The sequence below is a fragment of the Chiroxiphia lanceolata genome, chromosome 18 (genome assembly GCF_009829145.1).
Source record: "Chiroxiphia lanceolata isolate bChiLan1 chromosome 18, bChiLan1.pri, whole genome shotgun sequence".
Taxonomy (NCBI): Eukaryota; Metazoa; Chordata; class Aves; order Passeriformes; family Pipridae; genus Chiroxiphia; species Chiroxiphia lanceolata.
Window position 1 is genome coordinate 3,617,501 of NC_045654.1, and position 14,203 is coordinate 3,631,703.

General features: G+C 46.1%; 1 protein-coding gene across 4 annotated transcripts in view; it reads right to left on the reverse strand.

Moving 5' to 3' along the window:
• TPCN1 (two pore segment channel 1) overlaps positions 1-14,203 on the reverse strand; it is a 45,762-nt gene that overhangs the window by 23,289 nt on the left and 8,270 nt on the right. For 2 of the 4 annotated variants that reach the window (XM_032705861.1, XM_032705859.1), the window contains exon 3: positions 2,262-2,386. In XM_032705861.1, the coding sequence (XP_032561752.1) occupies positions 2,262-2,386 (125 nt within the window). Of the gene's footprint in view, positions 1-2,261; positions 2,387-5,015; positions 5,140-5,759; positions 5,779-14,203 lie in introns of those variants that run through there. The other 2 variants (XM_032705863.1, XM_032705862.1) reach the window with 2 other exon arrangements.

Sequence of the window (14,203 nt, forward strand, 5' to 3'; positions counted from 1 at the left end):
ACTCAACTAATATTCACAAACTCCTGCTTCAGACACCCTTGAGCCTTTTGAAAAGCAGGAAGAGAGCTGCAAGACTTTATAAAGGCAGGCAAAGAAACTTCAGTTAACATTCCAACATAAACACAGCACTTCATTTACTTGCAACTACTTCCACATATTTACAGACTTATTTGATTAAACTTCTCCAAGAGAACACAAAAACACCCAGATAAGCTCCAGGGCACCTGGCTGACAGTTGCTCCTCCTTATCTTGGCCTTGCAAAATGTCTGGGAGAAAACACCGAAGCCCACAAAGTGTTTTCTGCTTCAGGAATGTAAGACAGACTCCATGAAAAATTAACAAGCCTCTATGCTGATCTGTCATTCCCTCTTACCTAGAAAGCTTAATTAACATTAAAAGGTCAGATACTCCATCTCAACACTTTGCCTACAACTGATTTTCAAACAGCTACATCGTCAGTATTTTTACCTCTAGGACGAAACTTAGTTTGGGAAGAATTTAGAGGCTTTTCGTGCAGAACCATCCAACAGCTTCTTCTCTTTTTTGACTCAAGAGTTCTGGCAAGGAAGTCTTTGCCACTCACAGGAAACTTGCTGCCTCTTGAGAACCGTCATAAGAGATCATTTTAGCCCAGCTGGGACACAAGGATGCACAAGAAGTGGTGGATTTTTTTTTATTTTTAAATTATCATCTTTCGAGGTAAGCAATTACTGTAAGGACAGTCAAACTATTACTATCAAAGCGGAATAACTGTGATTGCAAATGGATAACGAGGTCAGGAAGCTCTCTTTTAGAAGTGAAGCATTCTCCAGACTCATTCAGAAGAGGGTTTCAAATGTTTCTCATTTATTCCAGCTCATCTCGTGTTTCAGAACAAACCCTGCTGGGTCAGGGAGCCAGATTGTGAGCGGGGCAGAGCCCAGCAGTGAGTTCCATCAACACCAGCCCCCCCGAAAGAGCCCAGGCTGGGATCAGCAGGGCATTCTCATTCACGCCTGGCAAAACACACTTGCAGAATGAAAAGCAGTCTAAATCCTGCCTCTTGGTAGCCAGGCAATTCCAAACGTGGCTGGACAGCAAAGCCCTCTTATCCAGATACAACACTTGCCTGCAGCTACTGTTCACATGAACACTCTGCAGGCTCTTTAAGTGATTCTACTTCATTTCAAGGACGGTGTCATCGTGGCCATTGGTCAAGGCAGCAGCAAGAATCATCTGTATCTGAAGGGCCAGGCCTGCTGTGTCCATTACCATCAGAGCTGCAGCAGCTCAATGACCCTTTGCAGAGCTGCTCCAATAATCAGGAGTTTAAACAAAAGCCCAGGAGGGGCTGGAGCCACCATTCCATTGTCAGGGCTGCTCCAGCATACCATGAAGCTCAAGTATTGCCAAGGTCCAGGCTACACAGTTTTAAAATATGTGGGAAGTGAGATTTCTGAGTCCTGTGGGGTCAGAACAGGGAGAAACAAATGGTTTCTGTCACCTTGCAGTGCCTTAAACAAAGAACTAAACTGGGTCCAACACCTCAAGCTGCCACGCAGAGCTTTGAAAGGGAACAAAGAGAAGGAAGTGGGACAGACAGTAAGGGAACCAGCAATCATTTCAGACTGGACACCTCTGGGAGAAGCTCAGTTTTGGTGGCTAATTCATTACACCAGGCTGTACAGTGATCTTAAAAATATGGTCCCTTTGCTGAAGTAAGGATGGTGTTTCCTGTACTGGGGTTTGTTTGGGTTTTGTCTTTTTTTCTTTTTATATACAGTAAACTTCCCTCCTGGGCTGATCCTAATCCCAGCATGCTTTCTCCTGTAGAAAACAAGACCTCTACCTTCTCTCATGCCTTACATGACCTCCAGGACTTGACTGACACTAAACAAACATCTCAGGGCCGCCCACCCAACGTGTGGCCAAGGCAGGATCAGGACCTGCACTTCCAGAACACGGGAGCACCGACCATTCACCGCAGAGGTGAAATGATGATCCATGACCAGCTACAAAAATCTCCATGGCAAGGTGACAGAACTGAACATGTGCTGAATCCCTCAGCCACTACAGCCCTTGACACAGGGAGAGATGGGTAGTTCAGTTGCCTCCAAATGACCACCCCATCTGGAGCATCACCCCACTCTTCAAGCAGAACCCTTTGCAGAGCACCAAATTTTTAACCTCAGAACGGAAGCTCTTCGTTCCTTACAGCCAAAAACCACCACAGCTCCTGAAGAGCATTTCCCCCCACAACCCAGCAGGCAAGAGGGCTCACCTGGAGGTAGATGGCTGCCTCTTGGTAGTTCATTTCCCAGTTGTGCCGGGCGGCGCTTTGCTGAGCGCAGCAGTCCCCCGCCGCAGGGCTGGAGGCATCATGGACAACGTCATAGCTGCCTCCATCTGCATCAGGACACAGGGAGAAACGTGGATTACACAATTAGGCCAGCTGGGATTGATCAGGAGGCACTGGGATCAGAGACAGGCATCAGGACAGGGCAGAGCAGCCAGGAAACTGGCAGCTTGAACACTGACAAATTGGTTCTTCCCAGGTAGGAGCTTTTAAGAGACACTCAAACTCGGCGCTTCAGCACAGGGATGCTCCCAAAAGATCATCAAAGGAGGCAGCATCCTATTTAATACAGTAAGCAGGTCTCCTGGCTCAGGAGATCTGTGCTGTCATGCTTGAAGCATGCTATCAGCACTCATAAACTATAACCAGGCAGGTAACAGCTCCCAGTCTCCAAGGATGTCCAACCCACAGAATAAAAGAAGGTTTGCTGAAGGAGCACTGCCTTTGCACATCTCATGGTAGGAGAGGCCACGGAAGGATGGAGTACAGGACTGTCACTGAAGCTGTCAGTACTTTTAGTAGAAAGCCTCATTTCTCACAGCACTTAAGAGTCACTAAATAATGCATCCTCACAACACCCATAGATGCTGATAAGTACCAACATCCCTCTGATCCAAACAAACAGCAATGTTCACATTCCACAGATTAATTCTGAAACTCCTAAGTTTCCTTCTCACCAGCAAAGCATTATAAAGCAATGCTTTACTGAACATTTGAACCAGATTTTATAAGTGAAGATTTCATTTAAAAAAAATACAATTCAATTGCAAAAAGCAACTCCAAAGTTGCACATACATAGTGCCCTTCTCATGGGAGAGTTACACAGGGTATGTATATAAACTCCAAAACAATTGTCATTTTTTGCATGCTGCAGCCCCCAGTGCTATTAAGACACACGAAAAATATGCCAGAAGACAATTATTGTGCAAAAAGGGAATGACACTTGGTTTCTTCTTCTGGGACTTGGGAGTTTTTATTTTGTATGTTTGACAAAAAGTACCGAGCAGTGAGACCTGCTTAGGGCCATGCATAAAACCTGTGGTGGGGCTGACCACATGCTCTCCAGAGTTTCAATCATTTCCCACACCACATGGTTGTTCTTGCTCTCAGTAGAGACTTCCCTCCTCCAGTGTCTCATGTTCCCAAAGTGGGTACATGTAAAATTGATCTTGCCAGCACAGAAGTGCTGATTTCCCCCTTTTTAAGAGCACAGGAGCTGTGGTGTGGCAGCTTGTTCTCTCTGTGTTAGAAGTTGTTATCTGAGAGTGGGCAAAAATTACCATGAGGTTCTTTTCCTCTCTCATGACAGCCTGTTGATGATTTGCTGTGACAAAATAATCCTCACTGAATTACTGATTCACTCTTTCTAGAACACCCTTTGAGTGGAGGAAGAGTCCATGCCAAAAACTCTGCACCCACCAAGAGAAATGGCACCATGTGCTTCTGGCAGAAAGGTAGAGTGGGAAGAAATCAGAACCCCTTCACCAACGCAGAGACACATCTGCCTCTTCCACCCTCAAATCAAATTAAGATAGCATTTCTCTGGGATTTGTGAAGACTTTCCAGATTGCACACTCAGATTGCTGAAAATCCTGTAGCATGAAGCCTATTTCTCTTCCTTGCTTCCCCCACACCCTTAAAATACCACTCAAAATCTGGACAAATGTTTGAATGAGGCCGATTCCTCCCCCACACCTCTTGATTTAGCACAGTTCTTGAAAAAAACTGAATGATGGAGTTTTTATTTATCCACAGAACTGGAATGGCAGTCATCTGGTTTGTCTGCTTTTTAGCTAAAAGATGACAGCAATATGCAAAAATCAGAAGGGTTATATTAAGAGCTCTAAAAAGTTCTTAAATGTTATTATTTACAAAGCTTTTGTTGCGGATGTGTTTCACAGACTCCCTCCCACTGCAGCCTCAGAGCAAAACCTTTTCACATTTAATGCTTACCAGAGTTACAGAAGGAGCACATCATCATCAGAGCCTGGACTTTAAATTACAGCATACACACAGTTTAAGAACATCAAAACACACTGTGGCCAAATCAGCAAAGGTCTGTAGCCTTAACCTAAACACCAGCACACTGTGCCCTGCCAAAAGGTGCCAAAACTACCTCCAACCCTGAAATAGTTTTCCTGCAAAAATCAACCCCTCTGAAAAAGATCAACACTAGGAAAAGACACACCACAGCAAAAACCCAGGACCAGGACCCCTCTCTGTGCCTCCCACTGAGGACTCACAGCTGAAACAGAAGAGATGTCCCAGTGAGACCAAGGCTGCAAACACAAAACAACACTCAGAGATGCAAATCAGAAACAAAAAATAACTCTAGGAATCAAGATGTTTTCCTCCTGTCTAAACCAGGCATCATTTTTTCCAGGCACAGACAGGAGAAAACGTTCTGGTGAAGTGTTCCAGTGGGGAGCTGCATTTTGTGGATCAGCTCCTTCCCCATCAGGTACCAGAAGGTTGATCTACCCTCCCTGAGGCAGCAGCATCATCTGGGTAATAAATAATAATAAAAAATAATAATAAATTTGAAGAGCAAGCCTCTGACTGTTTGCTTGGCAGCCCTCCAGCCAGCTAATTTCCTCAGCTGCTCCCATGATAACAATGACACAGACTAATGCAACCTCCGCTCCGCTCGTGCTGCAGAACATCCCCGACGGCGTTTACCATCAGTATGGAGCTCAATGAGATAGGAGGATCTCTCCACAGGGCTCCCGGAATCCTCCAAGTAGATGGCAGGCAGCTCTCTCCACTGCATGGCAGCCGCTTGTGCTCGCAGCCGGGCAGAGGGAGACGAGGCAGAGCCGAAGTTGCTCCCTCCCCTCCCTCCCCTCCCAAAGCCGATCCTCGATTTCGCAGCTTCCTCAAGGGAAAGAGCTCCGCAACAAAAAGCTTCTTCTCCTCTGCTCGCTGCAGAACTGAACGTTTTCTCCCCTCCCCTCTGAGGAAGGTGGCTCAGACCTCAGGGAAATCGTTTCCCTCTCGCTGTCTGAGCAGCGGGGTGTTCCCAAGGGCAAGTTTTTGGAAGGTTCAGCTGCGGGACAAAGAGCTTTTAGGCACGAGCGTGGTGGCAAAAGCAAAGCTTCACGTGCAGGGCTCTCTTTATTTTTTTGGCATTTAGCAGAACTTGCTCACCAGCTAACGGGGAAGGAGTGAAAGTGCTGAGTGGTCACAGCAAGGAATCTCCAGCGCACAAAAAAGAAAACAGATATTTGTGAAGTTCGCAGAGTACAAGGGGCATGACAAAGGAAAGGAACTGAGCTGTTCACAGATGGCAAAAACTTCCTTCCACACTCGTGTAAACTTATCCCAGGCGTTCCCTGAAAAGAAAGAGAGAGAGGGAGGGGGGGAAAAAAAAAAGAAAAGAGGGGGAAAAAAAAAAAGGAAAAGCAAAACCAGCTGGCTGCTTACACAAGGCATCGGGAACGAGACTGCCGGGACTCCAGCATTTCCATTCAGTGCAGCAGAGCATGCTCCTGTGTAAATAGTTTCCATATGTCATCATTACAATAAAAAACAAAAACAAAAAAAAAAAAAAACCAAGAAAGAAAGAGAAGGAGCATAAACTTTCCAGAGCCCAAACCTCTCCCTCTGCAAAACAAATTCCCTGCTTAGGGGAAGGAAAAACCCTCCATGGGCTGAGAGCAAACAAATTCCTCTCATTCGGAGGAGCTCGAGGCCATGGGGGACCTCGAGGGCAGAGCAGAGAGGGGAATAAGGGACAGAAAACATCCAGAGGAACCAGGGATAAATTACCCTTCCCAGCCAGCTATTGTATGTCAAACTGAAGTCACTCTGGAATTTCATGGGTTTTGGTGACTGCACTTGTTTAAATAAATAACAATTATAAAAATTATCCAACAAACCAGTAACCTCCTAAAAATTCAAAGAGTTATAACCCAACTCTACAGGGTAGCTCTTACATTTGCCTCGGAGCTCCCCCAGTCTGGCTCTCATTAGCCTGTTTGCCAGATGTTCTGCTTTCTAGATAGCACACACTTTTTATGGCCTTACACTGCAACAGACTGAGATTCCCTAATTACCTCCTCGACTGACTCCAAAGAATTTACTGGACTTACCGGGGCTTTCTCCTAAAAGGCTGAAAAATGATGCTACTTCAGATAATGTTGTTTTAGCAATTACACCTGTGATGACAGAATGCTGCAATCTGTGTGAAGGCAGGGCAGGTGACTCAAATCAGCAAAAATATTCTTCCAGCTAAACCTGTCAGTCATATTGTTTACACTTCACGTGTGCACGGAAGATGCAAGATGTGAGTTCCTCTAACGAGTTCCATGTGTAATATTTCTCTCCATAGGCAAAAATAGAAATGCCAAGGGCACATGACTTCGGAGATGGGACACACCTTCATTCACATGGCCTTGCAAGGTCCCTGCAAGTGGAGTCACCAAACAGAGCAGTGAGGGAGAAAAGCAAGGAAGGCATTACCTCCTGCAGTTGGGAAAGATCAGGCTGTCCAGGACTTGTGCTCCAGGCAGCTCCAGTTAGCTGGTTATCTGCCAGCTACAGGACTCTACAGAGCACCAGCTACCAGCCACAGAGAAGGGGAAGGACAGGGAAAGAGAGGGCCTAATTGTCAGTTAACCATCAGATTCCTTCTTAATTAAGTATATTCTGGCACCAACTTTGCCCTTTCTTTTCTTCTTGCCACATTGTAGGAACTGATGTCTTGCACTTACCTGGCTCTGGACAGAGCCATGAACCCTGTTAGGGAACACCTTGCCAGCTGTGGTTTTTCACAGGAGTAATGTATTTTTCTGTCTATTCCAGGAGCACAGTCTGTCCAAGGCAAATTGACTTCCTGGAAGTGAGCAAATCCTTTACAAGTTTAGTGGAAGAGCCCACACAGCCGTGCAACCTGACCAGCACGAGGGTCCTGCTGGTAGGTGCCAGAGCCTCCAGAGTAGCGAGAAGGGCACAAACCAGTCTGTGATCCATTCAGTCCCAGTCCCTCATCACCATGTGAGGGTGGGGAGGCCCTGGCACAGGTTGCCCAGAGAAGCTGGGGCTGCCCCATCTCTGGAAGTGTCCAAGGCCAGGTTGGACAGAGCAATCTGGTCTGGTGGGGGGTGTTCCTGCCCACGGCAGGAGATGTGGAACAAAATGATCTTTAAGGTCCCTCAAACCATTCTATGATTCCATAACTGTGGCACCTTTCAACTGGAGCCATTTCTTTTCAGGCTGTGCATTCCTCACTGGCACAGCCCCTCCATTTCTTTCACCCTCCAACTTGACTGTATCTGTATTTAATTCCCAAACTCAGTCACAGAGCCCAAGCTTTCAGTTTAATACAAACATAACCAGGCGTCCCACAGCACTGAATGTGAGCCCATGGAAGAAGGCAGATCCCAGCAGGATCAAAGGTGCTCTCGAGGTTCCTGGACCTCCTGATCTCACATACCAGACCCATCCCAGTGCAGGATCCCTGTGCTGGCTGAAGTTTCCAGCTCCCTCAGTGACTCTGCTCCCTGAGGCCGCAGTGAGGATGAACAAGGCTGCAGAAGAAGGACAGCACTCAACTGTCAAAGACATCCAAAAGCACTCCTCTCTCTTGGAAAGCCCTCATCATCTGAACCATATGGGACACTCACTACAGAAGACACAAATCCATGAAAAAACTTGGAAACATGGTAGATTCCTCCCCTTCCCCAACACAAGCTGTGCAGGCACCTCCAGTCCCAAAGACAAGATTTTAATCAAGCGTGTTGGAGTTGTCCCAGCACCAGTGGTGACATTTTCCCTTCCAAGGGCTTACATGCCATGTAACTTCACCTCCAGAGGATTTATCTTCCCTCCCTGCTCCAATATAGCTGATAAGAAACTGCTCCTTTCCAAGTGCTGAGGTGTGAACATGTGTTTGTCTCTTCAAGGCCAGACTCACCTACCCCGGAGGGAAAAAAAGCTGGAAGCTGCCTGGAAGCACAGCTGGTCTGGCACTGGGCCACACATCTCAGAGGTGAGAGAGACAGACAGGGAAATCACTGCCTTTGCTGCTTGATTGCCAGTTCATCGCTGTGCCGACGGGAGCATCGCAGGAATGATCTTTGTAGCCCAAAATATCCTAGTGCCTGTCCTGTTTCAGGGGATGTTGTGGGAAGGAATTTAAGAGCCCTGGGGAAGTCTAAACAATTTGCTATCAGTTTGTAGCCTAGGAAAAAAAAGGGCATCTCCAACAGAGAGCAGTGCCAAGCCCTTCTGTTGCAAGAGAAATAATATACTTTGGAATATTTCAAGGCAGCTTCACTGAGTTGTGCTCTTCCTTGGAGACAACGGCACAGCAGAAACATATGCAAAGGCCTTGGGGCTCTTTGTTTTACTGTATTCTCACAGCACTCACTTGCTGTGAAGCTCAACAAATAAAGTCACTTCAGCTTCCTATTTAACACGGAAAAGTTTTTAAAAAAAAAAAAAAACAACTCTGAACGTTGCCACTTCCCGTCAGCGTTACGAGGAGACCGTCCTTGATTCGAGAACCCAGCGAGTTCCTGCGGCACCGACACGAGCTCACTTCATGCTCTCATCACCACGCTGCAGGGAGCTGAATCCTCGTGAAGGAGGAGCAGATGTCCCTCAGCATGGTAAGTCACATTTTATATATCATTGCCTCTTATCAATCGTGCTGCTGAGCTTCTTATATCGAAGACAGCTTAAGCCTGGCGTTGTTTAATTAGGGGACCGCTGTATCCTTGCTAACATCTGCACTGCACACATGTAAAACCCTCCCATTGCACGAGCTAAGCACGATGCCAGAAGAGCTGAAGCGTGGTAGGAAATGGTTTTGTCCCAGCAGAAGCTCCAGCCAGCTCTTGCTCTGAGTGGGGCAGAGCCAATTAACCATTTGCTCCGTGGCTCGGGAGGTGAGCCAAGATGATTCACTCGGACATTCACTTCCTGCACCACCCTGCTGGGGACAAACAGAGCCATTTGTAAGGAAGAATTAAAAAAAAAAAAAAAATTAAAAAAAAAATCAAAGGCTTCTAAAAAAATAGGGATAATTTTACCCATCTACAGCAGCCAAGCTCGGTTGGTTGGAGATCCTCATCTGCTGCCTTGTCTCTCCAGGACACCTGCTCTCCTCTGATCTCATCCCTGAGTCACTCTGGGACTTGTTTTGGTTTTTTTTTTTCCTTTTGAAATGTTACATAGGAAGTTTTGACCAGGAACTGCTTGATCACAGGACAATCTTCACTCCTGAATATGTGGCAGCAAGAGGCAGAGGGGCAGATCCCTCCTGTCTGGGATGTCTGGAATCCACAGTTAAGTTAACAAGGGACTTCAGTGGCTGAAGATGAACTGATGGATGCTTTGTCACCCTCAGAGAGGCCCTGAACCCCCAAAGCCTCTCGTGGCTCAGTCATACACCAGACCACACAGCTCAGGAGCTGCTGCAAGAGTCACCAGATCACCCAAGATCGCTCCTCAATCCACAGAGCCGCCTCCTGCAAGGATAACATTCCCTACCCCACTACCTCTTGCTCCCCAGCTCCACTGCCTTCCAGCAGCTCATGCAAAACATCCCCCTGCCTAAGCCCTGTTCCACAAAGCTGCTTTTTGACAGCTGTGGGATTAAATCCTGCACATGAAAGTCCATGAAATAAGGAGAGCTGGAACCAGGCTGGAACTCCTTCAATACGAGACTGTGTAACAACAAGAGTTCCTCCTTCTTAACAAAGCTGCAAAGTCAAACCCAAAGCATTTTTAATCAGCAAAACTCCCACAAAAAGATTGCATTAGGTTGCATTAGGAAAATATAATTAAGAACCTCACTTGTATTAAGCCAAATTGCTGCTGGTTTCATATCCTTTATTTCTCATTTTAACAAATGAACCACCCCACCACAAAAAGGAGAAGCCAAAGCCACAACAGAAGGATCACTTACAACCTTACATTATCCATCTCCGTAGCATCTAACATGCTCCATAATCTCATCAGTCCAATCATATCACAGCAACAAAGGCTTTTACACACACTGAGACAGCTCACTGAGGGGCTCTGTGAAACAACTAATCAATGGAAAAAACAATTGGAAATAGTGAAGTTTTTGCTGAACTCGATGAAAAAGGGACAACCCAGCCTAAGGGTCTGGCTCATGAGAGAGGCCAGACATGAAATACACACACACACACACATTTCTAATTCATAATATTTGAGGAAGTAACGGAAAGGGAAAGAGACAATATCACAAACCCTCAGCTATAGCATTTCTTTAACGCATCCTGTTACATGAAGGAATTTCCTCTTTTTGTTCCATAAAGGGAAACTTGCTTTTAACACATTAAAGATCTGCTTTGGCATCGGTAACAACACGATGTCAGCAGTTTAAGAGCATGTTCCTCATTTCAATTCTCCAAAGCAGAGCCTTTGGATTTCCCTGGTGCAGTTTGGAAAGATGTTTGATTAAGCTGCAATCTGGCCTCTTTAACAAAAGCAGTGTGCTGCCAGGTCTGACTGCCAGTTCCAGCCACCAGCAGTTCTCCAGGGAAGTCACAAAGTTAGGAGTGGGAAGCAGAGAGGAAGTGCTTCCCTTATGAGAGAAACCAAATATTAATTTGGGCAACAAACCTCCTGCACGGCCACCCAGTGCTGGAGCAGGACTAGAATGGAGAAGGCACAAACAAGGTATGTGCCTTACTGATGTTTTTTTCCCTAAAGAGAGAGGGACAGCAAGAAAATGACATGAATTTAAAAGTTAAATAACAAACTCTTAATATCTTACCATGACAGGCTGAGACCAATTAAAGTTATTTGTTGTGATACAGTGGTAATAAGGAGGTAATTGCGTTTTGTGGTGTTAGAACACGACTCCACCACACTGGTTCTTTTGAAATACAACACTGCCACATCTCCTCTGCCTTGCTGCTCAGCCAGGAAAGAGAAGCTGCCAACTTCAGGGGAGGACACATGTAAAGGAATAGGGAAAACCCCGGCCTCTGGTGCTGTGGAACTGTTCTCCATTAACAAAAAAAAGACTTTTGCACATTTGGTGAAAACCGCTGCTGGCAGGAACTGGAGGTTATGTGGAATGGCTGGAGAGGAAGGAAGGAGTTAATCCATTAGTTTGACATCTGCAAACCAGCTGCCAGAGGGTTTTCCCTCAGCTGCTCCTTACTTCCAAGTCCTACAGCCCCCACAGGGAACCACATCCTTAGAAAATGGACAACTTTGACTTCAAAAGTCTCCCAGCACTGCAGAACCCTCTCTGGCTCTTATGAGGTGGTTCCAAACTTTAACACACTGTCAATACGTGCATTATTCCTTGTCTGAATTTCTCCAGCTTCAACCAACACTTACCTTCAAGCCTCTGGGACCTTGGATGAGCTGGAGCAAAGTCACTAGAAACATGCCAAGCACAGACGCACTGATCCCTCTAGAGCCAGCACGGATGGCAACATCACCTACTCACCCTAATCATTATCCCTATTGGAAGGCCCAAGGAATACACTCTCCATCTCACTGGACAAGTGAGACACGTGCTCAGCTCAGGTGCTCATGAAACCAGACCCAGCTCAACCTCCCTGCTGGCCAAGGCAGCTCCTCTCCACCTCTGCGTGACGCTACAGATGGTCACACACACATCAAACAAAACCAGACATCCTCCCAAAACACTGTCAGTCTGTCTTGTAACCTCACCAAATCAGTCAATTCATGACTTCAGGTTCATATGATGTTCACTTTTTCATAAACCCATACATAAAAACTGTCCTTTAAATCCAGATTTTAGAAGAGCAACTGCTGTTTTCCCGTTATTTTGCCTGGAAACTTTGGCTGGCTGGCCTGCAATCTCCTGCCTGGTGCTAAATACCTTTTGGGGCTGGAAGAAAGTCCCTATCACAGCCATATCCAGACTGCCTCAGCTGCAGCCTTAAGGAAGTCATCTGTTGATTTTTAAATCAACAGCTGACCTTTAGAATCAGCTGTTTAATCTCTACTTTATTTACTGTGGGAATGGATGAATAGGCCACATGATGACCATGTCACCTGGCTTTTCAGCAAATATAGAATACATGTGGTATTTCTTGAGCTTCCCTGTAGTGTTCAACCCTGAACTCCTGACAGGCCAATATCACTTAAAATGTCTTTATTTCTCAGTTCCTTTAGAGCACCTTTAATTCTGCTGACCACATTTCTCTTTTTGATTTTCTTCCAGTCCCAGTTTCTATGTCTTCATTTGATATATATTTATCTATATATCTTCTGTGTTAGCCAGTCTAGACATGCCCGTTCTGTGACTTTTTGCTGCCTCTCCAACAGCTTTAAAGCTCCCATTACCGTTTTTGTTTTCTATGCACTTGTGCTGTCTCACAGTATATGAATAATTTTCAAGGTTTTGAAATCTTCCCCTTTGCAAACGCTGAGATAAGGGCCTGCCACCACCCTTGTAGTTGAAAAAAAAAGGAGCTTTGCCTTGGTCACTTCACCCTCCTGCCCCAAATGCCAAAATTCTCCTTAGTAAGTTGCTTGTGAGTCTTTGTTTAACACGGGTAGGACCACGTTCCTCTTCAGCACCAGGAAAAACAACCAAATGGGCAACAAGCAGCAGCAGTGACTCACCACTCCCCAACTCACTGACCAGCTGGCCCTGCTGATTCATGTGGTGGGAACACTGCTTTTACAAGATGGATTATGCCACAGCTCTTGTGCCTCTCTCCAGGCACAGATCCCCTCCAGCCAGGGTGACTGTGACACAGAAAAAATGGTACAGACTGGAAATACTGTTCTGGCCCAAACTGTCCTCACCCTCTTCCTCTGGAGCCCACACCCACAGCCAGAGGCCACGAAAGCACGAGCTGTGATGGCATCCCTTCCTTCCTCCTCCCACATCGGGTTATTCCTTAAATGACACAGCCAACTCACCAGTCTAATGTGACCCTGGGGAGTTTTCAGTGCTCCCAGTTCAGGATTGATCACTTAGTCTGCAGACATTTCTTCATTTGGTTAATGAAGAGCAGGAACATATTTTTGCATTTTAGGGAAAGTGTTAACAGGCCACATTGCTTGTGTGCCATAAACTTTCCCAAATCCACTAGGGATAGTGAAAGGGTTCTCAGAAAAGCAGAGTTGGAATACAATACAGATGGTCAGACATTCCCAGGTGACAACAGAGACACACATGTTATATAGGAAATGCAAGAGCAGTTAAAAGTGTCCAGCCCCACAGAATTAGAGGGTTTAACAAGGCTGTGCAGAGAGATACATCCTAAATTTTATTCCCCCACATGAGCAGGAAAAGAAAAGCCTTTTGTTGCAAACAGACACGACCAGATCGTGATTATGAAAGCAGCACTGGATGCTTCAAACCCCCACACTGTCATTCAAATCACAGCAGTCTCCTCTTGTCATCCTCAGGATCTTTCAGCAACCCCACAGTGCTGCTGTGCATCAACACCAACACACCTTCCCTGCTTCCCTCTCTCCCAGATGAAGGACAGGTGCAGGAGCTTCCTGCGGAACCGCTCACTAGGAGCAGATGGATGAAATCCTAAAGCTGCTCCTACAGCTCTCCACAGTGAAAGTAGCCATGTGAAAACCAGGCATCTTCTCCACATGCAAAAAGCAATTATGCTAAAAGACACAGGGAGAGCCCTGCGAGGTCCAGATCACAAGCCAGAGACATGGGAGGTGAGAGAAAGACCGATCAAATTCACCGCACTTCTCCCAGTTTAAGGATCAGAGATGGAGCGTTCTGCCTCATAAATTCTACTTCCAGCAAATTCAAGCTTAAATCCCCTGAAGGCAATAAGGAAAAGGCAATCAACAACAACTCTAACCACTTCACAGATGCTCCTGTTTAGTTTATACAGCACTTCTTACAGCATTCAAATGGGTAAAATGGG